The 25,459-nt window shown below is 38.2% G+C and overlaps 1 protein-coding gene across 1 annotated transcript in view; it reads right to left on the reverse strand.

The window, feature by feature from the left end:
• Positions 1-1,059: 1,059 nt before the first annotated feature.
• Positions 1,060-25,459, reverse strand: part of METAP1 (methionyl aminopeptidase 1) — a 49,222-nt gene continuing 24,822 nt past the window's right edge. Inside the window, exons 3-11 of the mRNA XM_065907051.1 lie at positions 24,370-24,482; positions 23,358-23,418; positions 18,576-18,667; positions 17,733-17,816; positions 14,903-15,041; positions 13,275-13,406; positions 10,327-10,470; positions 5,453-5,518; positions 1,060-2,729 (exon numbers count right to left, since the gene is read on the reverse strand). Coding sequence (XP_065763123.1) covers positions 2,566-2,729; positions 5,453-5,518; positions 10,327-10,470; positions 13,275-13,406; positions 14,903-15,041; positions 17,733-17,816; positions 18,576-18,667; positions 23,358-23,418; positions 24,370-24,482 — 995 coding nt within the window. The 3' untranslated portion in view covers positions 1,060-2,565. The remainder of the gene's footprint in view (positions 2,730-5,452; positions 5,519-10,326; positions 10,471-13,274; positions 13,407-14,902; positions 15,042-17,732; positions 17,817-18,575; positions 18,668-23,357; positions 23,419-24,369; positions 24,483-25,459) is intronic.

Genomic DNA, 25,459 nt, shown 5'->3' on the forward strand with positions numbered 1-25,459 from the left:
TTAAAAGGGATGCTGCAACAGCAGCAGATAAAGTACGATGCCATTCCTCTCAAAAGAAAAATGCTGATTACATCGAGACGAGGCACAGTAACAACTGCTGAACACAAGAAAGGGCATATGGGTGATTCACTGCACTATCAGCTTCCTGTAAATTCGAAAAACCTTCAAAATTAAAAGCTGGAAGTTAATAAAGCGTGGGGTGGGGGAAGGGGGCAGAAATAGCTTACAGACACAATCTGGGGGCTTCAGCAAAGTGGAGCAACCGTCTCTCGAATTTAATCAAACTCAGTGAAAAGCCAGAGCGATGACAGGACAAACAGAAGTCAGCTAAGATGGCAAACTCCTAAACATCTTCCTAGCAATTCAGACATAAGGGTGACAAGTGATACAAAAGTGTTGGTGAGTGGGTTCTAATTCACCTTTACACATACTGTCACCAAAAGCCATAAACGGAAGATAAAATGCAAACATGTTTCCCTTCTAAATTATAAGAGAATGAATGACTGGCAGGGGGAAAAAAAATATTTTAAAAGTTAATACAAAAAACAAAAAGTTACCACACTGACATTTTGACAAGTTGGCAGAATGATAAAACTACCCTAGATGTTTTCTCATCTAAACCTAATAAATATTTGTAATTAGACTAGAGCCCCATACTGTTTTTACATCTCCCAAACAGAGAAAAGCATCATCACCAGTGTGGTGTTTTAACAACAACAAAAAACCATCCCACCACGATTTTTTTCCTTGAGCTTGTTTTCTAAAAGTAGACACTGAATAAGCCCACACCGCTAATTCCATGATCACTCAGAAAATGCTGCCCTACTTGTGTGGAAATCTTTGTCTTAAATGACTCTCAGAAACATGGTTACATCTCAAATACTACTAGTAGACTGCTGAACTAAACCCAGGAGTGGAATTTTTATATAGTCATTCGACATTATAAAGTATTTTTACTCAAATAGTCAAGAGTTTATTTTAGATGGTGAAATCAGCCACCCCATTCCCACCACTTCTTTCTAAAATCCCAAACAAAATGCAGCAAAGTTAACGACCATGTGGCAGAATAATCATTCAAACTTTTTAATCTCCCTTTACACATTATATTAACATTTATATTGCAAGGCATTCCATTCACAAATATTACAGTTTGATAAAAAACTTCACACACATACCCCCAAAAGTCTATACCAGATTCAGCCACATAACTAAATCATTAAAATAATAAAAAGTAATGAAAACATTATCGTAATTCCTTTAAAGCAATAAAGGTCCGAGGCACTCTGGGAAAGATGTCTCTTACAAGTGTGACATGTCAGTGGAATCAAATTACCTTCGCATACAGTTTCCAGATACCCGGGAATCAAGTATTCTCCAGTGACAATGACTTTGATCTGTCTTCACTGGATACTCTCCCACCTGAGACTGAACTACTGAAAGGAGTACAGATGCTGGGCAACGAAGGTCATGTCTAATGAGGTTCCCAGCTGTGTAAAGGAGAAGTGTGATTTCAGCACACCTACTCCAAGGGAACTGTCCAACCTCCAGAGAAGTCCTTCCGCCCCACCACCAGCTGTACCAGACGTCAGCACTTCCAGACTCTGCTCCCTGCTGGAGAGGCTTCAGAACTCTCTTCCCCAACTTCCACATTGCAACCTCCAGCCTTCTCTGAGTATCTTTCCAAGGTATGCCCTTGAAGTAGGACAGAGAGGGGAAGGGAGAGTTTTTCCTCCCATAATGACCAAACAGAGGTCTGAAATAGCAACATATTACAAAAACGTCATTCTCTGCAACAGCCAGCTTCCACTTGGAGCACAGCTGTTTCTGCCATAAATTCAACTTTTAAAAGCCTGATAACGTTTGTCCAAAGTGGATTTTGCCACATACATTCACTCACACAGAGCCCACACTGGGGTCTCACTGACCGAGTGCTTTCTTATGCACAATTATAAGCGTAAAGAATTGGCAGGGAAAGGAGGGAAGCCAATTTCCAGCTGGGAATTAAACCACTGCAAACGATGGATCCGTTTATGACAGCACAGAACCACATCAGGGCAGAATGGGCACAAACCCCAGGTCACACAGTATTTAGTAATTACATACACGGAATTTAAAATGTATACGTATATACTTCCACACATACATAATATTAAAAAAAAAACTGGGAGCAACGTATGTTGCAGAAGTCTCAAGGATTCTCCTCTCCAGCACTCACCTGGAAAGCAGCTGGCGGTGCTGGCCCAGCGGTGGCAGTGACAGAAGCAACTAGAAGCAGGTTTAAGTAAAAGTGCTCAAAGGGCAAGGAAGAAAAACACGGGTGCAGACATTTGTGGGGGGGGGGGGGGGGGTGGCCAGTGGGGGGAGTTGAGAAATGCTTCCTTTATTCTTCTTGGCCTTTTCAGACCCAAGACAAGTTCTTGCGGACACGTCAGATGTTGTAGTCCTTCCTTATCGACAGTCAAAACAAAACAAGTAATAAAAAAATTTCCTCTTCCATTCTGTACTCTCAATAAAATGTGGAGTACGGCCAGAAAGTATAAGTGAGGTGTGCCGTCTCGGGGGAAATTAAAACTGGGACGTGAAGTGGGGCTGCGCGCTATCAAGCCGCCGGGTCAGGATCTCACAGCCCGTGTCCGTGACCAGCAGAGTGTGCTCGAACTGGGCTGACCGCTTCCCGTCTCTCGTCACCGCCGTCCAGCCGTCCGGCCAGGTTTCATCCTGCCACCCGCCTGAAACGAACAAACGCCGTCTCTTCATTCTACCACTCAGTCCGTTTTCTAAGTACACGCTAGGGAAGTGTACTTGCCGGTGCTCCTCTATCCCTGGGGAGCTCAGAAAACTAATCTTACAACTCATTATTAAGATTCCTGTGCACGTCATCTGTTTAAGCTAAAGCCTTTCCACCTTCATTGTGGTCTTCAGTTCAATGAAGCAATAATAATGTCTAAATTTGACAACTTCACATTTTGTGTACTTCTCAACTACTGAATGAAGACGCTGTTTCCAAAATAAAGGCGCTCAGTTTCCGTTTTGTAAACATACGGATTACCACGCACCCCAGGACTACATTAAAGAATTTAGCTCTCTCCTGATATAACTTTGGCATCTGACTAAACCACAGCCAGCGTATACTGTGAAGGAAATAAGGTAACTTTTTATACTTTTGTTATAACATTTAATTCCTTGTAACTTTTAAATGGCAGGCACATAAATGGTGAGAATAGATTATATTGTAGGCCACACCCCTGTAACCAGAAAGAGGGCAAAGAGAAAGAAACAGGAGTTTCTTGGCAAGAGAATTTAAAATTTATGATGAGGTAGAATGGGTTAGAAAGGAGATGACAGGTGAAGAAGCTGGGAGACAATGAAGGAAAATGAGAAAAAGAGAAAATGGGCGTGAGACGCAGGGCAGGGAAGACAGCAGCGGAATTACAAGGTTCCACAACTCCAGACACCACTAAACTAGCGTGGAGAGATGTTCCTGTCTCCAAATTAGGTGTTAAGAAATAATAATAATATTCTTTATTTTGAATACTCTTTACCAAACATTAGATCTTACTGCCTCAGACAAATCCCAGAGTATAAAGCAGTGAGGTAACCTACTTCTGCAACATTAAATCCCAGTTTAAGAAGAAAATATGAGGCAGTTAAAGAAAGTTAACTCATGCTCTGTCAACCATCTAACGATGAATGAATAGATAGTTTTCAATGTAATGAATGATCTTTCCACAAATGGATTTAAGACATTAATACTTAATTTTACTGTTATCTACTGAAGCAGATTCTTTACCAATATGAAGTCAAATATATTTGACTACTGTTCTGAGGAAATTCCTCTTTGAATTAGACATTTCCCACTATGGAGCTGGGATTTAGCCTAGCTCAGTTACACTGAAGTATTTCTGGTATAATTTGATGATTATCTGAACCAGCTCAACACAGTGTTACTTGCTTACTCCAGGAAACACCACTCTGAAGTAAAGAAGTGAAGTCACTCAGTCGTGTCCAACCTTTTGCGACCCCATGGACTACCAGGTTCCTCCGTCCATGGGTTTTTCCAGGCAAAAATACTGGAGTGGGTTGCCACTGCCTTCTCCAGGAGATCTTCCTGACCCAGGAATTGAACCTGGGTGTCCTGAATTGTAGGCAGACGCTTTACCGCCCGAGCCACCAGGGAAGTCAAGTGCCTGTTCATGAAAACAGGTACATAACCAAAATACACTTTCCCCTCCTTGTCCTTGCCTTTCTCTGCCATCATACTTACTTATCTTGCAGTTGCTTATACATGGTCACTGTTCTGAGGAGTGACAAAAACAGTATCTTACATTTGTAGAGCCCTTTAAAGGTACTTTGTGTTAATACAAATCATCTCACTTAATTCTTACCACAGCCCTGGGCATTCAGATCAAAGGTAAAGGTTGTAACTTCCATTTTACAGAAAAGGGAACAAACGATCAGGTTAAGAAGGCAGCCTCTAAAACAACCTCCAATGCTTCCCTTCAGTGTGGACTGGGTTTAGTGACTCACTTCTAAGGAAGAAAATCTGGTAGAAGTCATGGGGTATCACTCTGAAGATTAGGTTATAAAAAAGACTGGAAGGATTCTGAGGGGACCCCATTAACACAGGGGACAGGACGCAAGAGCTCTACGACTGCTGCCTCACTCTGCATCCCCTAATCCCAACAGACAGCTGGTGAAGGAGGCCCCGGTTTATTACTCCGACAGCCTCAGTGAGGGCTCGAGTCAAGACCCCGATCATGGCCGTCATGTGCCTGTCACAGCGGCCGACAACAGCAGGGACATAAAACTGCCAGCGCGAAGCATGTCTGGGCTGGGCTTTCTCCACAGCAGCTGTGTGATGACGGCACCTGCTGACCAAAGTCCAGACCCCGAAGAGGCAGAAGAGCGCATGCATGACTTTAGAGTCCCACAAATTCTGCTACATAACTAGCTAAGTGACTCTGGGCAAGTTATTAAACACTTAACCTCTTAAAAACTCAGTTTGTTCTCATGGATAATGGGGACAGCACCTACCTCATAGGTTGTGGAGAATTAAATAACTATGTCTGCCTCAAAAAAAAAAAAAAAGGCTCTAATTTCCTTTACGCCCCTCTTTCTCACCCACACCAAGACACGCAACAATTTCCACACTGCCTTGATTGATGGAGGCAACCAATTATTACAATACACCCTTTGACAGAAGCTTTATGAAAAGGGACCAGGATTCAAGTACTTCAGCATCTACTAACAGCAGACGAATTACCATGGAGAAAGTACTGCTTTCTTGCCAACAGTGACAATTTTCAGTTCTCTACATGATACTGAATCAAGTTCAAGAGGGGACAGGGAGGGGAAACAAAGCAAAACCAAGCAGACTACTAATCTGATCATGAGTAACCAAACATAAATAAAAATTCAAATATAGACTATTACAGCATCCATTTTTCCTCACCTTCACAAATCATTGGCTCAATTGTAAATACATGGCCAGCCTTCATCACTCCAACTGCTTTATTTTCTGAAATTAAAGAAAAGAAAATCTGAGAACACAGCAAAAAACCTACAGCATATTGTTAAACACTTCCCTGGAAAAAGTACACAACTTACATTCCCATGAGTGATTCTTATATTAATGAATTTCTCCTCTCCTGACTCCCCTTTCTTAAAGTAGATCATTCAGCAAACAGGGGTGCTCTGAAAACCACCTACTCTGTGGCAGATATTGTCCTAGGCATACTTCATTTTGCTTATGTTTTCTCTAGGAAAATACAGAGATGCCCTAGACTGGATTTCAGATGTAGTTAGTACTTCTATGAAAGCAGAAGTACCTCCATTTACGTTATAGCAGGGTTAGAATAGCAATTATGTAACCAACAAACTTCCACACTTATCCAAGTATGACAGTATAAAGGAGAACAAGATATTTCAGACTATGCCAGAAGTTGCAAATCTCCTGGTTGGGACAGGAGTGTGTGTGGATGTGGGGGTGGAGGTAGGGGCACAGACCACGGAAACAACTGTACCAATTTTTTAAAGTTTTGTAAACTGTCTTATCTTGGGAAGGGAAAAAAAAAAACCTGCACACTAACCTACTTTTTTTTAATACTGGCAGGATTATTCCTTTTTTTACTGGAAACAAAATTCCCATTTCTCCCTCCTATTTTGTCCAAGTTTGCCAATACGTATTCTTCAGGATCATCATGAGAAACTCAACTGTTAGTGTCCAGGCTTGCCATCTCCTCAAATAGGCCAAAAATTTGAAAAAGGTACAGGTCTTTTTAGACAATCTCAAAAATGGAGAAGTTAATGTTCAGAATAAAAATCAAGAGCTGCTAAGAGCGTCAGTAAACGGCTGGCTGCACTTCGTCTGCCTGACCACCAGGTGGCAAGAGCATCGGCTTTCAGGCTTTCTTGATAAGATTGCTGAGCTTGCAGATGGTGACCAACGTGTCCACTGGGCCTATTCAACAGGCTGATTGTATTCAACAGCTCTGCCTAGGTTTGTTCTACCTTCACCCTCATGTTTACATCCCTGCACACCTTTCCTTGTGAACAGCAATCATGCTGCTTTCCACTATCTTAGGCGTTGCTAAAATAAACAACCTACAGATTCCAAATCAGGAGTTTCTAAATTATTATAAAAAGCTGAGGGGCAAAAAACAATTTTGACTTTTTATCTCTAATTTCATGAACTTTCCCTCCAAATGACATGCAATTTATTGCATATATAGATTTGGTCATATGCCCTTGGGGATATCAAAATAGTCAGTGCAGTATCACAGAAATAAAAATGGATAAAAGAATTGAGAAGTGTACTGGCTGATACAGCCAGCACCTGGGTGCATGAGGCTAAACACTTGGAAAGTGGCAAGTCAGAATGTACATGTAAAACATATGCTGATGTCAAAGACAAAAAAAGCACGCACTATATCTCAATGATTGTTTTACACAAACTAAATGCTGAAATGCTAATATTTTTAATGTAATAGATTAAATAAAACATAAAATTAACTCTATTTGTTTCTTACTTTTGAATATGACAACTAGAAGTTTTAGTATTACATGGATGTGAAAAAGAAAATGAAGTCGCTCAGTCGTGTCCAACTCTTTGCGACCCCCTGGACTGTATCCTACCAGGCTCCTCCATCCGCACTGGAGGCAGACGCTTTCCCGTCCCAGCTACCAGAGAAGTCCTTGGTGTTACCTATGTGCCTCATATATAATTCTGCTGGACGGCGCTGATGAAGAGAAGCCAAGTTCTCCTGTTTCCGCCACTGATTCACTCTTCAGGAAGTTACAGTTCCCAGCTCACTCTGACTCATGGTTTCAGTTTCTCAACACAGCTCACTCAACAAACACATCATCTGAGTGTCTACACTACAGCAGATAATACTGCTGAGGACTTCTACAAAAACGTGCACCTGCTCTACCATCTGCCTCACAGAACTACCGTGATATATATTCTCAGGTAGGGCAGTACCACCTTCACTTCCAAACCACAAAGATAAGGAAGCACATAAGTGCTCATCTTAACAAAGATCTCTTTTATACAGGACGTGCAGGGAAGTGACACAATTTCCTGGTTTCACACTCAGTTGCTTAGGAATACGGAGTTACAAGTTAAAGAAGGGATCATTTACATTCAAAAGCCTCTGCTGTACAAAGACTCCAGTAGCTTCCTTTAATGTTTCCCTACAGAGACCACAACATGTTTTATTTTAACCCGATTAACACTTGACTGTTCATAAATACAGCAAAGTGGATGAAATGAAGTATACATGGGTCCTTGTTTCTTTTCTCAGAATTGTTTATTTCTAATTAAGCAGCTTAACATGAAACTCAAGAGACATATCTTGTCTATCAGTGGAGCCATACTGAGCTGACACTATCATCACTGACCTGTATCTCCTTCTCCCATAAATTTTATTTCCTTGAAAAAAATCTCTCTTCATGACATATACCCACTACGTATAAAACAGATTACTAGTAAGAACCTACTGCCCAGCATAGGGAACTCTACTCAACACCCTGCAATGACCTACATGGGGAAAGAATCTTAAAAATGAGTGGATGTAAGTGTAACTGATTCAGTTTACTGTGGTCTTGGTGACTCAGTGGTAAAGAATCCGCCTGCCAAGCAGGAGATGCCAGTTTGATCCCTGGGTCAGGAAGATCCCCTGGAGAAAGAGATGGCAACCCACTCCAGTATTCTTGCCTGGGAAATCCCATGGACAGAGGAGCCTGGCGGGCTACAGTCCATGGGGTCGCAGAAGAGTCAGACACAACTTGGCGACTAAACAACATTAACTGAGTCTCTCTGCAGTACAACTGAAACTAGCACAACATTATGAATCTACTAGATTCCAAAAAAATTCAAATAAGTAAAGCCTCTCTTCATACAGGCCATACCTAAACCTGAGTCTGTTACGTCTGCAAGTAAGGGTGCTTTTTTCATTCTCTCCCTTGCCCGTGCTTTTTCCACACGCAAAACACATGCATGCACACGTGTGGCACACAGCACTGTCATCAGAATAGCTACTTCCACTGTTAAAGGGAACGCACAACAGGTGACCATACAGCTTAGCAGGAAGGAAGAAAGTCGGCCACTTGCTATCTATTGCTAGCTTTTACTTTGCGCACAATTCCAGCTGAAATAAAAAGGACCCTGTGGTCTGCTAATAAACGCTTATTGATTTATGTCAAAAGCTGTGCTTAAGTGACTTCTCTAGATTCTCCTGTTTAGAGGTTTCTCACTCGTTTCCCTTTCTCGTCACAACTATCGATGTCTTGGATTTTACCACCTCACACCTGGATTTACAAAAACAACTGTGCATTAGGCTGACAAGCCTGGCTAGCTCACACTTGCAATACATCCCAGGCACCATTGCTAAATTTATCTTCTCAAAACAGCAACTTCACCTTGCCATTCTTCTGCCAAAAAATGTTCTGCAATTCCTTAAAAATGAAGTCAGATATCTTCCATCTGGCACTGCCCATTTCTGGCTCACACATAGCTCTTAGCCCAAACTTATCCTGTCTCTGTTCAGTCTGTCTCAACCTGAAGCACCTATTCATGCTTCCCTACCATGTGGAATGCTCTTCCGCATCTTCTCCAGTAAACCAAAATCTCATTCTTTATTTCTCCAAGACTCAGCGCCAAACTGCTTACATCCTTACTAGGCAGAAAGGCAAAGACTGACTCCCGAAAGGCAGACAGAACCCAGGTACCAATCCTACCCCTGACATTTATTCACTAGTCTGTGTGGACTTAAGTAAATCAGTTCCCTAAGCACAGACTCTGCTTTTTAAAAAGAGAGCTAAGAAATTATTCATAGAGTTGTGATGCACAAACGAGATAACATAAATCATCACCATCATCAGCATCGTCATTCTAAAAGTTAACTTTAAGTGCTTTCCAAGCAAGATCTCACTTAATTCTAGTAATAGTTCTAGAGTAGGTACCATTCCCTGATATTGTATAAATGAGCAAACCTAAGCCCAAGAAGGTATATGAAAGTCTCTACATAGCAGTGGCTCCTCTATATTTATTAAATTCCTTCTTATGTTACCTAATGTGGACAGCTTTCATTTCCAGTATAAATAACAAACTTACTCCCACGTGTCTTATCTCTTCAAGAGAAAAGGTTCTGTAAGACTAATCATCCAACACTTCCTTGTTAATCTATCAGACAGCGCCAATTTGAGGAAAGGATACTTTGTCTCTTCTCTATTTACACCAACAAAGAACACTGTATCTGACATGTATTAAGAACTCAAATCAAACTTAACGGAATCAATTTCATCTAAGGAGTCAGAATACATGTGGCAGGGAGTGTTGGCTGTTCACCAAAATTACTATTTTCCTTTTCTTCCGGGGTACTCAGCTAGATCACATTTCCCTACCTCCCTTGCAGTTAGTGTAGCCATATGACTGAATTCCTGCCAATGAAAAGTAGATGTAAGTGATTTGTGCCAAGTCCATGTTGGCCCACTAAAACTTCCCAAGCATACCCCTCCATGCTTCTCCCCTCCTCCCCAATATCTGTAAGATCAGAAAGGGAACCCCCAAAGTGACCCTGAAAGCTATGCGTTGAAAGTGACAAGAGCCTGCATCAAAGAGTAACTGTTCCATCCACCCCCAACAGTGACCAAACACACAGGCTTTGGACTATTGAGAGCAAGATATGTGCAGAGTATACACATTTTGGGGAGCTATTTATAACAGCTAATAGATTATTCTAATAGATGCAAAACAGTGGGTCCTGTCAAATGTTTGGGAAAAAAGATCTGCTAAATAAACAGTTAGCCAATACAAACAGTACTTACTGGCGTAGTGGGGCACATTGGGGGCTGTATGAAAAAGCTTGTGGATTCCATGCCCACAGTAACTTCGAACAACTGAAAATCCATTGGCTTGTGCGTGCTTCTGAATAATGTTTCCCAATTCTCTGTATCGAACACCAGGCTTTACTGAAAGGAAAAGAGAAGACTCATGGCAAAGAGAAAGAATAACTGATAATTACTAAGCAATCACTGTCTTTGCCAGGAACCATTCTGGTTTTATACGCCTACACGTAAGACTTTTAAGATGAGGAAACCGAAGCTCAGAGAGGCGAGACTGCCGGGAAACGGTGAAGCTGAGAGTCAAGCCAGCAGCACCTGGTTCCTCCTCTGCTGCAGAAGAGGAGGGTCTGTGCAGAACCAGCGGCTGGGAGAGGCACCACTGCTCTCTGAACAAACAAAGAGATTGGAAAACACACTTCTCTTCCTCACCTTCTCTAAGGTCAGCAGGCTTTCCATTATAGCGAGCAGGAGAGATAAGAGAATAAAGAGCATCAGGAGAAAAAGGAACATTCATAAAGGAAACTCTTTAGTTTCAGTCTGGTCGACTTTTCAAAGAATTGCTTCCCCTGGGCATCTTTATCCCCAGATAAGTGGTTCTCAAATTGTTCATTTGCCTCTCAAGAAAATCTTAGGAGTAGGATGTAGAAAGGTACTTCTCACTATATACTTCCTGCCCTGTTTACTTTTCATGACTTTCACCATTGTTTAAATAAAAACCGGAAGAAAGGGTTCTTATTGCTGCTACGGCTCTCCTAGCACTGGGACCCCAGGATTTGGGCTCTGCTGGACTCGTGGGGGGTCCAGCCATGGTACTAGGGGTCCCCCCTCCCTACAGTCTCCTTCTCTGCCGGCTCATTTCCAACCTGAGGTTCAGACACACCATATCCTCTCCAGCCAACCACATTTCTGGGCAAATGGCTTAAGGAATCATTTTCATAACATTTACTTGCTCTTAACCATATGGACCAGCTTGATTGTTTTTTTATTGGGAGGTGGGACAGGGGAGATTAATGATTTCTGAGGAACATGCTGACTTGCATAATGATTTTCTTCCATTCCCACCCAAGCCTTCTTACCAGCCCCAGTCAGCAGGGAGGAAAGCAAAATTTTAACCCATGCTGCACATACAATAAAGGAAATACCTGTACAACAATAATGATGCAGTGTGAGAATGGAGACTTCTCCCTAATTCTCAAGCCAGAGGCCATTCTGGTCCCAGGGGTGCACTTCATAGAATCTGGAGACGTTTCTGTGACCATTACAACCTGGAGAGGTGGTGCAACCGGCCTCCAGCGAGGAGACACCAGGCATGCTGCTGAGCCTCCTGTGATACACAGGACAGGCCCCCACGACGGCATATCTGCAGACTCAGAACGCCACAGACGTGCAGATCGAGGAACTCTATTCTGCAAAGCTAACTTCACAGTTGGTTCAACTCTCCAGAGCTCTGAGCCAGGGTGGGCAGTCAAATTATCAGAAAACAACAGGCAGGAATGATCCATACACAGGAGTTAACAGCACTTCCCAGAGATTAGCCAACTTCTACTCTTGGCTGTCTACTGTTCTAAAGATTTTGGTTCCCTGGCAAGCTTCATTCCTGTGACTTTGTAAAACAACATTCCAGCTATCTGGTTATTTCGATCAACTCATAGAAAAGCAAAAGTGATATAAATATTGAACATAGAAACCCTAAAAATTATTTAAACCTAAAGCTTCCAAAATAAGATGCTAAATATTAAAGTTTTTTTTTAATATTAAAATTCTCATCTCACAATACCACTGTGAATATCAAAGTTTTCAAATATAATCAACAGTGAATGAAAAGGAAAATCTCACATGCTGATATATAATCACATGCTTTCATTTTTCATTCCTCTGACTTTATTAAATTAGTAAAAATTACATCATCTCCTCTGTTTGCCTAAGAACCCTGTCCTGTCCTATACAGTGCAGACAATACATCAGATCTATTTAATAGTGGGGGCAGGGCTGGATAATACATTGACCAATAATGCTGAAATACTATGGATTTCAACTGAAGAGTTGTTTGCCCTCAAACTGTCCTTCTAATAGTCTGTTTACATTTGCAACAAGCCTTTCTTTCTCTTTTCTCATAAGATAGTGCATAAATTTTTAAAAACCATGGATGAACTGTTTCTATGAACAAAGACAGACACAGTCTGAGAAAAATCCCACAGAAATACACCTCACCAAAGACATTATTCCTATAATAGCAAGACATCTGGAAAACACCAAAATCCAGTAGGGGAATAGTTGCAGACATTTTTATACTGTGGAATAAAATATAAAGCAATTTAAAGAATGGGTAGATCTTTGCATGCAGGTATGTACATATTCTAATATGGAAAGATCTCTAAGATATAATTAGTTGAAAAAGTACTAAATTACAGAATACTACAATTATGATTCCATTTAACCTAACTCAACACATACATACAGTTATGTGTAATAATGTACTGTGGAGAAAAAAACCTAAATGTTAAAAGTGGACACCTCTGGAAAAGAGATTAAAAAAAAAAAAGGAGAGACAAGTATAAAGGAAAATCACTCATATTTTTCTCTCATAATCTGATGCAGTCTTAATAGTTTTTTATAATAAGAGAACAGAAAACTTATGAAAGAATTAAAAAGTAGGAGAAAAGTTACAGTCCGGAACTATCCACACATTCTTCCCCATTTATCAGCCAATGAAAAGGAAGATAAATCATAGACGAGACAAAGCAATAATCCAGTCCATCTTCATCAAGGGATTCTCAGTCACCTTTACACCTACTGCTGCCAGACCCAAAGCTAAGTCGGGTGGGGCAGAAGCAGAGCTGGAAGGGACAAGGCATGCATGGTGCAGTGACAGGTCACTCGAGGCCCACACGACTCAGCAGCTTCAGCGGGTGCCCAGCACTGAGCCTCACCTGCGTCAATGGCTTGCATCAGGCACTCATACGTGGTCTGAACCAGTTTCCGAGCTCCCTCATCCACGTCTCCAACAAAAAATGTCTCATTCAGGTCCCCATGATAACCATTCCGATAAAGAGTGATGTCCACTGCAAAAGAATGTGCAAACATAAAGACCACATTCGTTTTTATCTCAAAATTCAAGTTTTGCCGACATGACAGAATCAAGCAGGTTAATGAAGACGATAACGTCTAAGCAACACCAATGAATAAATAACTTAACACCCAATAGATATTTCTTGTCTATAATACACCTAAACTCACTGTAGAGGACAGGTCCGCGGTCACGTAGCACAAGCCCGATGGTGGGCTTCAATGCTCTTAGAGCAGCGATTAGCTCGTTTATGGCAAAAGAATAATCTATCCCCCAGGATACATTCCAGCAAGATCAATAACCCAAGTTAATAACATTAAACGAAGGACTCTGCCACACTGTGACATTAAACAGAAAATACTGCTTTCTCTCATTATCTTTAACAAGTTTTTCCTCATCCTATTCAATCAATAAACAGAAGCATTTACACTATTCTATAATTATTTTTCAAAAACTCATCTGCCTCACTTATTTGTGACTATTCATACTTCTCTTTGTCTTCATATTTAAAAATACAGGTTACCACTATACCACTAAGCTACACTAAAATAAATGTATCTTTGAGAGGACACTGAATTAGTATTTTTAAACCATGAATCTTCAATCAAATTATAATATCACAGTACAGGTGTACTGGCTCTAGCACAACACACACATTCCTGAAAAACCTCATATAATATGCATGCATGCAAAAAAAGAGCTTATATGTAAATTAGAATTGGGCAGACCTCTCAAAATCTAGGGAGTTTTATAAACTGATACTCCAACTGCAGCAAAAACAATTCAGATAAAAATTGCCAGTCAAGTCTCCACTACCATTCACAGCCAGCATCACAGCTGGTCCATTGTCTGCAGCCTTTAACACTTGGGCTCATGCTCCCTTGTTTGATACATAGATTCTTGAAGGTATCTGATTATTAAAGAAACCAAGTTCATCAATATTAAAAATATCATCGAGGGGAGCCTAACTCATCAGTTTATTTTTTAATTACAGACGGAACTGTCTTGACAGCTTCTTTCTCTGCACTCGCAGTTTCTCAAAATAGCTTAACACAGTGGTCTCTAAAGCCACTTTCTGAACTTCTTAATTCTTAACATCAAGGACAGTACTTCTGCAGAATTTTGAGCCTTTTTTCTTAGGGTCTTCACATATTACTAATAAATTCTCTTTATCTGTAATAGTGGACTAAAAGGAGTAAGAAAAACAATCCCACTTGAATCAATTATTAGTTCCACATTTCACTGACATCCTCCATTTACCAGTCACATATTAAAGTTCTGCATTAAAGAACTTGTAACAAACACATTATATTAGAAGTATCTTAAGAGCGGTTAACTGAAAACCACAAAATAGGTTTCCAGAGATTTTAAATTTAAGTTTTAAATATGAAAAAAAGTAAGTTAAAGACAAGTGAAGAAAATGAAAGTCTCTATCAAACTCCCAAAATCTTGTTTCTTTACTCACAGCAACAAAAGTCACACATTTCTTACCGTTAACAATATCACCTTCTTGCAAGGGCCGTCTGTCTGGAATTCCATGGCAAATCACTTCATTCACTGAAGTACAACAAGACTTCGGGAAATTATAATAATTCAGGGGTGAGGGATAGCAATTTCTTGCAATGCATGCCTATAATAAATTAAAAATAGGGTAATTTGGAATGTGCAAAAGAAAAAGCTAGTATGCATGCAATTAATCAGATTTTAAAATTTGAAAAATGTGGAAAAATTTGTTGTACAGATGTTCCTAATGAAAAACCTATTTAATATTTTATTTTAGAAATAATAGTAGATACTACCTTTAATATCAAACAGTAGGGCTTCTAACAGTCAGCAAACCAGTTTACTGATAATTGCAAAAGCAATTCATGCATGACAAATATTTACAAACATATACAAATGTCATTATATGAAGATTTTAGAATTACTGACTCCTTATGAAAAATACATTAAAGTAAATATTAATGTGCACAGTTAATTTTAACTTCTTATATAAATGCCTCTATCCCTATGAACAAAAAAATGAGTACTAGTAATAATTAAGAATCTGCCAATCTGCCTGCAACGTGGGAGACCAGGGTTCAATTCCTGGTTCAGGAAGATCCCATGGAAAGGGGAATGGCTACCCACTCCAGGATTCTTGCCTGGAAAATTCCATGGATGGCAAATTCCATGTGTACTGGGACTCCTGGTGTACTGCCGTCCAGGGGGTCACAAAGAGTTGGACGTGACAGAGCAACTAATGCTTCCACTTTGAAAGCACCTCCAGAGACATTCACACAGAACATTCATACGGAACAACACTCATGCAGGAGCAACAAAGCAATCACTAAGAAAACGATCTAGTTCTCCATAAACAAGCCTTATGTTACTTGGATGCTTTGATCCAATGGTAGTCACAGCATACATAATTTCTCTTTCCATATTGCCACAGTCTTCAGACTAGTAATTTTTAAACAGCTGCCTAAAATACAGTTTGTGAAATGCACTATAATTTTATTGGTAATTCTACTATTACTGAAAATTTAGTTTTTTCGACTATAAATATTATAACCAATAACTACATGCCTATCATTTTTCCTTTAACAATCTGCTTCTATAATTCTCACAGCAGTACACACAGTAGTTAAGAACACACAGAAGCAGACTGCGTTGGCTAAAAATGCCAGCTCCAGTACTTTCAAGTTGAATACCCATGGGCAACTTAACCTCTCTGCCTTAGTTTCCTAATCTGTAAAACAGAGATGACAGTAGTGCCTACATCAGAGTTGTTGGGAGATGAGATGAGTTGGTAAAAGAAGCACATACAGTACCTGGCCTATAGGAGGCATTCAAACTGCTACTGGTGCATAACCATATACAACCCCGGGCCATGGCCGGTGGGAGGCGGGGGCAGTGAGTGGGCACAATGAGCCCCTCCCTGCCCAGTCCAAAATCCACAGAAAACTTGACTGCCCCCCAAATTTTACAAATACACTACAGCTGATCTTACCAAAAACAGAAATTAACACATACTTTGTATGTTATATGTATTATACACTGCATTCTTACAATAAAGTAAGCTAGAGAAAATATCATTTTAAAAATCATAAGAAAATATATGTACAGTACATATATATATTTACTGAAAAAGACTCACATATAAGGCCCATGCAGCTCAAATCCATGCTGTTCAAGGGTCAACTATATTTTATAATATATTGAATACCCCAAAATTAGGATTTATAATTTCAAATTAAAAAAATGCTATAGACATTTTTATAGCTCAAGACACACTGTCAAATATCTTTCCAAAAGGATAGTCCCGATTTAAATCCCAACACCATGTAAAAGAGTACCAGTTTCACCATCTTCACAGAGGTAATGGACATAAATATCTTTAAAATACTTCCTAATTTAGAAGGTTTTATGATTTGCATTTGCTTGATTACGAGAGCAGGGTTAATTAGCCTTCCACGTGATTTAATAACTAGTTACTGCTCTTCTGAACAACCTAACCATATCACGTGTGCACTCATCTACTACAGGGCTTCAAGGTCTCTCCTTGGTGGATAAGCAATCTTTCTTTTAAAAGTATACCGGCACTTCCCTGGTGGTTTAGTGGTTAGGAATCTACCTGCCAAAGCAGGGGACACGAGTTCGATCACTGGTCTGGGAGGATCCCACACGCCATGAGACGAGTGAACCCGGGTACCACCACCACTGAGCCCGCACGCCTAGAGTCTGAGCTCCACGAGGGAGGCCACCGCAGCGGGGAGCCCGTCGCTGCAGCAGAGAAGCCTCCCGCTCGCCAGAGCCAGAGCAAGCCTGTGCTCAGCACCCAAGACCCAGCACAGTCAAAGAAACTAAATTAAAAAAAATTTTTTTTTTAATATCCCTATACTATATTTACTACAAACATGTGTCTGGTCTCTTTGTAGCCTTGTTATTGTAAATAGACAAAAAAAGGGAACATTTTTTACCACTAGTTTCAGAAGTTATATTCTTTTTGACTTCAGAATATTTGATACACGCAGTAGCATGGTTTACCTAAAAGCACTAATAAAATTAATCATCTGTAAAAGCTAAACTAAAATGTTATGAAATGTGAAGCTGCAGAAACAAGGTACTTCGGGCTTACCTCAGACCCCAATATCATATACTTACAGATGGGATAATGTCTGCTGAATACTTTTTATATTTGAAACAAAGTGAAAAATTTGCTTTCAAATAAGTTTTTAGCCAAGTGTAGATATTCAGAACTTAGGTTTACTTTATTTACAAGTCTGAGACATCTAACAGTATAAAAAAAATTCTTAAAGCATAAAAGTAAAATTCTTACTAAGTGTACAGCATGATCTATTTCTTCAGTAGTTACACCTGGTTTAATCATCCCAGCGGCAATGTCCAATACTTCTCTAGCAAGCTGTAAAAGAGAAACACTTCATACATTCAAGAAGAAATGAAGTAGCATTAGAAATCTGTACTAACTTAGATTTTATGGGATACTGACAAAATGAATCTCACCTTGAAAATTATAATCCTGAATTTTTATTTTATAACCATTTACATGTATTTCTAACATATTTCTAATACCCATTAATAAACGTGTATGTATGTCTGTGTAAACATATAAATAAAATTGGTCTAGCTAGCAAATAGTTTAATTAGTACATTTGACTGATTTCTACATGAAAATGTACATCTTAAGTAATCTAAACAATAATCAAGTGATGAAGTTTGAGGCTTATCACAATTCTATAATGGAGAAGGAAAGAGAGGGAAATAAAACAATAGGATAAATGATTTTCATCAAAGAACCACAGCAAATAACTATTACATAAAGAATGGATGGAGAAAAAAAAAAGAATGGATGGAGAACAGGGTCCTACTGCATAGTACAGGAAACTATATTAAATATCCTGGAATAAACATAATGGAAAAGAATATAAAAAAGAATGTATACATAACTGAATCACTTAGATGTACAGCAGAAATGAATACTTACAACATTGTAAATCAACTATACCTTAATAAAAAATTTTTTTCAAAAAAAAATATATGTATGACCAGCCATAGTCTTACTGTGTAACATTTGCCACCTTTGTACATGAGCAAATCATTGACTTCATGTGTTGTAACTACTTAAACAAGTCCTATCCTAGGATGAGGGGAAAACTCTTACCCTACATACGAGCCGCATCCCTTCTATATCTTCAGATGAGAGTAACTTAATTTGAGAAGTACCTTTAAGAGCTTGCTCAGATTCAGACATTCCTAGAAAAGAAAATCACTAAGTAAAACCAAAATGTACAAAAAGATGTAGTATATAAAAACATAATTACTCCCCAATGATAAAATAATAGTCAAGTCTATTTCACACAATGGTATTTCATAATATGGGAGGGTCCACGTCAGGGTTTCTGAAAAAAAATACTTTCAACATGAAATTTGCTAAACAAACTGAAGGAAGAATTCTAGAGAACAAATTTTCAGATTTATTAGAAATCAGTCAAGATGGCATATTTATTATTTGACAGGCAGTGTGTTAATAAGGTCAATAAATGATTTACATTTGAATAGCACCATATAATTAATATATGTGTTTTCATGATCATCTCCTTATATAGCAAGCATATATCAACAACTGATGAATTAATTACACTCATTTATTTTTTAAAACTGGAACCTAAGTCAGTGTTTTTCAAACTGCAATTTGTGATCATTTAGTGGCTATTAGAGGGCTATGACTCAACATTTTTTTAAAGTAAATAAACTGAACAGAAAATAGACTATATACAGGCTGTTGTGAAATGTTTGGCTGTTAATTTACACACACACCCATATATATAGATTATGTTATAAAATACAGTTCTCACTCTGGTTCACGATCAAAAAAAGTTTGAAAAATATTGCCCTAAGAATTTTCACTAATAAAATCAGCTTATTCATATACTGAAAAGCATTAAGCTAGTATAATAACAATTTCAAAATCTGACAAAAAGACTATAACCATAAACTACTCTTTATAAATGCTGATATAAAAATCCCAAATAAAATATTATCTAGCAGAATCCAAAAAACACATCATGAATTGAGTGAAATTCATATTGGAAAGACAGGGATAATTCAACATTAACTATCAATATAACTCATCATAGTCATAGATTAAAGAATGGAAAATAAATGATCATCTAAAAAGATAGCTCTGATAACACAGCCAGCTACCACCTTTACATGATAAATACAAATCTCAAGCCAAGAACCAACATGATGGAATGCCCACTATCAGCACTAGTATTGTTAGCACTGTTCTGACAATACTGCAGATGTATTTAACTAGAGAAAGAAATAATACATATAAACTTAGAAAAGGACAAAATCTTCATCAATTTCAGATATGATTATATATCCCTAGAACAAGGGAATACCTGGAAAATAACTAGATATAATAATTCAGCAAGTTGGCAAATTATAATATATAAAAATCAATAAATTTGCCATATACAAAGTGAAAGTGAAAGTTGCTCAGTCGTGTCCTATGCGACCTGTGAATGACTTTGCGACCCATGGACTGTACAGTCCCTGGAATTCTCCAGGCCAGAACACTGGAGTGGGTAGCCGTTCCCTTCTCCAGGGGATCTTCACAACCCAGGGATCCAACCCAGGTCTCCCCCACCGCTGGCAGATTCTTTACCAGCTGAGCCACAAGGGAAGCCCAAGAATACTGGAGTGCATAGCCTATCCCTTCTCCAGCGGATCTTCCCAACCCAGGAATCAAACCGGGGTCTCCTGCATTGCAGGCGGATTCTTTACCAACTGAGCTATGAAAACAACAAATCAAAAAATACAGAAAATACTATAGTCACAAGAATAACTTAAAAAGATAAAATATCCAGAAATAACTTAATGTTAAAAGACCTAATGAAGAAAATTTTAAAATACCACTGAAAGACATAAAGGTGACTTAAATAAAATAGAAAAACATACCCTGTTCTTGAATAGGAAGACTCAATATCGTAAAGGTGTCAATTCTTCCCAAGTTAGCCTATAAATTTAATACTATCCCCATAAAAAATGGTAATAGGACATTTTTAGAAACCAAACAAGCTGATCCTAAATTTCAAATGGAAAAACAAACATGTCAAGAAAATTCTGAAAAAGAGGAAAGATGGGAGCAACAAGGCCTACCAAATATTAAAACACTCTATAGCCATAATAATTAAGAGCTTGGTAATGGCATATGATTAGACAAATGGGTTAATGAAACAGAACAGAATCCAAAAATAGACCCAAAGATATATGAAAATATAATACAGTGATATAGGTTCCATTTTAAATCAGTAAGAAAAAGACTGATTTTTAAAAACAACCAGTGACGTGACAACCAGATATTCTTCTGGGAAAAAATTAAATTGCAGCCCTACTTCACTCCTAATAATAAATAAGTTTCACATGGGCCCAAAATTTTATCACACACACAAAAAGAGTAAAATCACAGAAACAGTAGAAGAAAACATAGGAAAATATTTTTATTATCTCTGAACCAAAAAGGTCTTTCTAGGTCATAAAGCCATAAACACCTTAAAAGAATACACTGACAAATTTCACTACAAAATAATGTTGAAAGTTTGTAATAAACATAGCGTTATAAACAAAGACAAAAATATAAGTATCTGCTTGGCAGAAAACATTTTATAGTACATCAAGAGATTATTTTCCTCAATATAGAAAGAACATTTGTAAGTCAGTATGGAAAAAACTAAGTAATCTGAGAGGGGGAAAAAAGGCTAAGGATATGAATAGACAGTTCAAAAGGAAAAATACAAATGAGCTTTAAAAGTAAGAGATGGGGACTTCCCTGCTGGTCCAGTGGCTAAGACTCTGAGTTCCCAATACAGGGGGTCCTGGTTCAATCCCTGGTCAGGGAACTAGATCCCACATGCTGCAACTAAGACCTGGCACAGCCCAATAAATAAATAAAATAAATAAAAAATAATAAAAGAGATGCTCAACCTTACTCATAACTTAAAAATGCAAATTAAAATAATTGCAAAGTATCATTTTTCATCTTTCAGATCAGCACAGATCATAAAACTTGGTAACATATTAAGCTGAAGAAGACAGAAGAAAAGAGACTCTCACATGTTTTTAACTGAAGAATCTCTGAGATTTGTAATTATCTCTCAAAATTTTTTAAATGCACGTATCCTGTGATCTAGCTGTTTTACTTCAGACAATTAGATTTTAGAAATACTCTCGACATGTGCACAAAGATTTAATTACAAAAACAGTTCCTGTGGTCAAATTGGCAGAAATAAAAACCTGGAAATAATCTAGAAATAAATTGGAAAAAACCTAGAAATAAATTAATAGGAGTCTGGTTTAATAAATTGTAACATGTACACATAGTGGAATACTTCACTCATTAAAAAGAAATGGCTTTATGTGAACTTATATGGAATATTTACAACATAAAATACAGTAACACAAGATGAAAGGTGTATGCTTGTTCGTTTTTTGTATAATTGGATGGAGAGGGTGCTAACGTGTGTATGCACAACAAAGACTGCTGAAAAGTTCTGCAAGAAATCATTAACAGTGATTACTTCTGAGGAAACATACTCACTTTTCCCTTCATAACATTTTATCCTACCAGAATTTACCTTATCTATGTACTTGTTGCTGTATTTGGGGGGGGGGGGGGGATGGGCATGCAGGATCTTTAGTTGCAGCATGTGGAAACTTCAGTTGCAGCATGTGGGATCTAGTTCCCTGACCAGGGATTGAACCCTGTCGCCCTACACTGGGAGCACAGGGTCTCAGCCACTGGACCACCAGAGAAGTCCCTATCTGTGTACTTTTTAAAGATACAATTTAAAACTATACTCTAGAATATTAAATACACTGTAATAAAATTATACATCCTCAACAGTATTCTATCACTCAGACTCTTTCCCTTCAATTTATCTGAAACAATGGAGTTTACTTACATTTTCAAATTAGATTCAAAAGAACTTAATACAGTTCCTTTATTCCTTAGAGAAGAAAAGCAACAGTAGCTTACTTTAGTAGATTAAACCACATGAAAATGCTGATATTCAACCATTTTTGACATGCAAACTCAGCAATTTCACAGAACCTATGCTGCAAATTGGGCATCCCTGACGGCTCAGTGGTAAGAATCTGCCTACAATGCAAGAGCCTGGGGTTCAATCCCTGGGGAGGGAAGATCCCCTGGAGTAGGAAATGGCAACCCACTCCAGTATTCTCACCTGGAGAAGTTCCATGGAGAGAGGAGCCTGGTAGGCTACAGTCCATGGGGTTGCAAGAGATGGACACGACTTCTCAACTAAACCACCACCATGCTGCAAATTACCTATCTTCTCTGTGTCTCACTATAATTAATTATAAAATGGAGAAGACAACAGAACCCACCCTGGGAGTGCTGAAAGTATAAAATGGAGTAATACACGTAAAGAAGTTGACACAATGCTTGACACACAGTTATGAAAAAATAAGTATCAATTACAGAATCATCAGCGTCACCATTACTATTATTGTCATCCCATTACTACTATTTCTATTACTGCTACAGAACAGAGTCTTCAGTTACTCAGGGCCTCCACCATCTGTTTTTATCTAAACAGGTATTATGTAATTAAGGCAGGAGAACATGTTAAAATAACTTTTTTTTAAAGCTAGAATTGGATATGACAACACAAAATACAGTATTATGTTGGATGTAGCCTTTACCAGCTATATAAACAATGTCTTCAGAATTGATTAGATTTCTAGAGTGAGGAAAGAATTTTTAATTCAAATATTCTAGTTTATCTTGAAAAAAAAAAAAAAAAAACAGAAATGCAGCAATGAAAATTTTCTACTAAAAAGGTACTCTTTTCCTTCATAGTAGTCATCAAGCACACAAACTGAAAATGTGAAGAAAGAGCATAGCAGAATTTACCTAAAGGGTGATCAGCATAATCTGGTCTTTGAATATAACTTGGCACTGGCCTTGTTGGCATCTAAAAACAACAAAGAGGTTAGTTGGATCCGATTCAAATGTGAAAGTAACTTTCATTATTAAAATCTACTAACAACGCAAATAAAAGTGGGGGAATAAATACCAAATAAAAAAGTTCATTCATCTCATTTAAATGAAAAAAAAAAAAAAGCTTTACATGACATCTTAAATATCACAATATATCTGTTTCATGAAGACTGAGCTTCACTTTCCTGGTGCTATTGTCATGCCCTTTCCCAGAATACGTAAGTAACAGAGAGAGTGACGGAGGATACTGAAGACCTGCGATTACACGCAGACAAGGAAGGCACCTGTGTTGCTCCAAACAAACTGGTGAACCAGAATAATAATGAAATGATGTCTCGAAGTAAATGTACACCATTATGTTCCTGGTCATTATCTCTGGAAACTACAATTAAAGAGACTTTCTTATATTTTTCCAAATTTTAAAAATTAAAAATGTACTTCTTTAATAAAAAGACAACAGTAAAAAGAATTTAAATATTTGAAAATGACAAATTCCAACTTAATTCAATTCCGAGGGTAAGATTCTGAAGTCAGTCTACCAAGAACATAGGAAGGAGCAAGAGTTGCAGAGAAGTCTTATCTAAATTAAAGTAGAAATATATCACAGTAAAAAGTTTTAGAAAAGTAGTAATATATACTCCCATTATGCTGGCCTAAAAATATCTATTCTACCTCATTCTTTTTTAAAAACTAAAGTAGTCTTGATCCTTAATCTAAAATTTCTTCTGCTTCATCCATGACTGGCAATTATTCCTACTAACTTGTAAACAACATACCATAAAAGCTAAAAAGTTAGAATGTAACCTTAATCCTGATCACATGATTCATAATCGGAATACAAATTACAAGAACCATTTTTAGGAAACTGCAAATTATGAAGACTGGTTTAAAAAAATATTAAATTTTTATTACCTTATTTACTCACCAGTGGATAATGGGGTCTGAGTTTTCCAGTATATCGATAACCTGCCCATGGATCAGTGTTGATATCCCCTTCTACAGTCCAGGAAGACACTTCTCGCTTGGCCTTTTCATCCTCTAGGATATGGATGGATGAATGACAGAAAGAAATGCCTCAGTGCTCAAGCTACTAAGCAACAGCAGACTTTTAACAATCACATACTTGAAAGCCAAGCCAAAGAGCCCAGGCACAAAATCAAGCAAACGTCCACCTTAACCTGAATCCCCAAAATACTATGTTCTTGCTCTATCCACAACCCTCTGACTCCTGAAAGATCTAAGTGTCTTGGGAGAAAAAGCCCCAACTAAACATATCATCAGTTTTTACACAATGCTGAATAGGAACAGCACATGGTCAAACTCCTTTTCTCAAATAAATGCTAAATGCATTCTCTCTACAATGTCAATTTATAGGAAGCCTGTTTTTTGAAATATAAGATGTGAGCCTAGGCAAAACTTCCCAGCTGAGGGCAGACATTATGAATGGGTTCCATGTTTTTACTAAAAGAACAGATTCTAAATAATTCCCAAGCAAATTTAAAGTTTAAAAAAGAAACTTCTCACTTAGCTGATGACAGACTGTCAAGTAAACATTTTAAGTTGCTTTGAAAATTTTATGAGTATCGTTTGCTTTTTTTCAGGAAGGAGGTAACAGAAGGGAGTAGGAAAAGGCAAAGATAGGGGGAGGGAATAAGCAATCAAAAGTTACTGAAAATTCATTAGAAACATAACAACCAAAGACCCCACTACCAGGTTAGTTAATAATATATAATGCTGCATTATGTGAAATGCACCTTAAATCTTTTTCACACAGAACATACCCTCAATGGTATCTGAGCACACTGCTCTATCTACAAACTAAAATAGAACTACTAATATGAGACTTTAAACAGCAGGAATTCAAACCCCTCCCACACCAAGTAACAGCCTATACACTTCTCAATGCATACCAATCTTTTCCTGATTACTGTTACTCTATTACAGGTTTTAAAAGTCGGGCTTCAAATAATTTTAGAAAATAATTTTAGAGAAAAAACTCCCCTTTAAGTGATCTA

Source organism: Muntiacus reevesi, chromosome 16, assembly GCF_963930625.1.
Source record: "Muntiacus reevesi chromosome 16, mMunRee1.1, whole genome shotgun sequence".
In the NCBI taxonomy this organism is placed as follows: domain Eukaryota; kingdom Metazoa; phylum Chordata; class Mammalia; order Artiodactyla; family Cervidae; genus Muntiacus; species Muntiacus reevesi.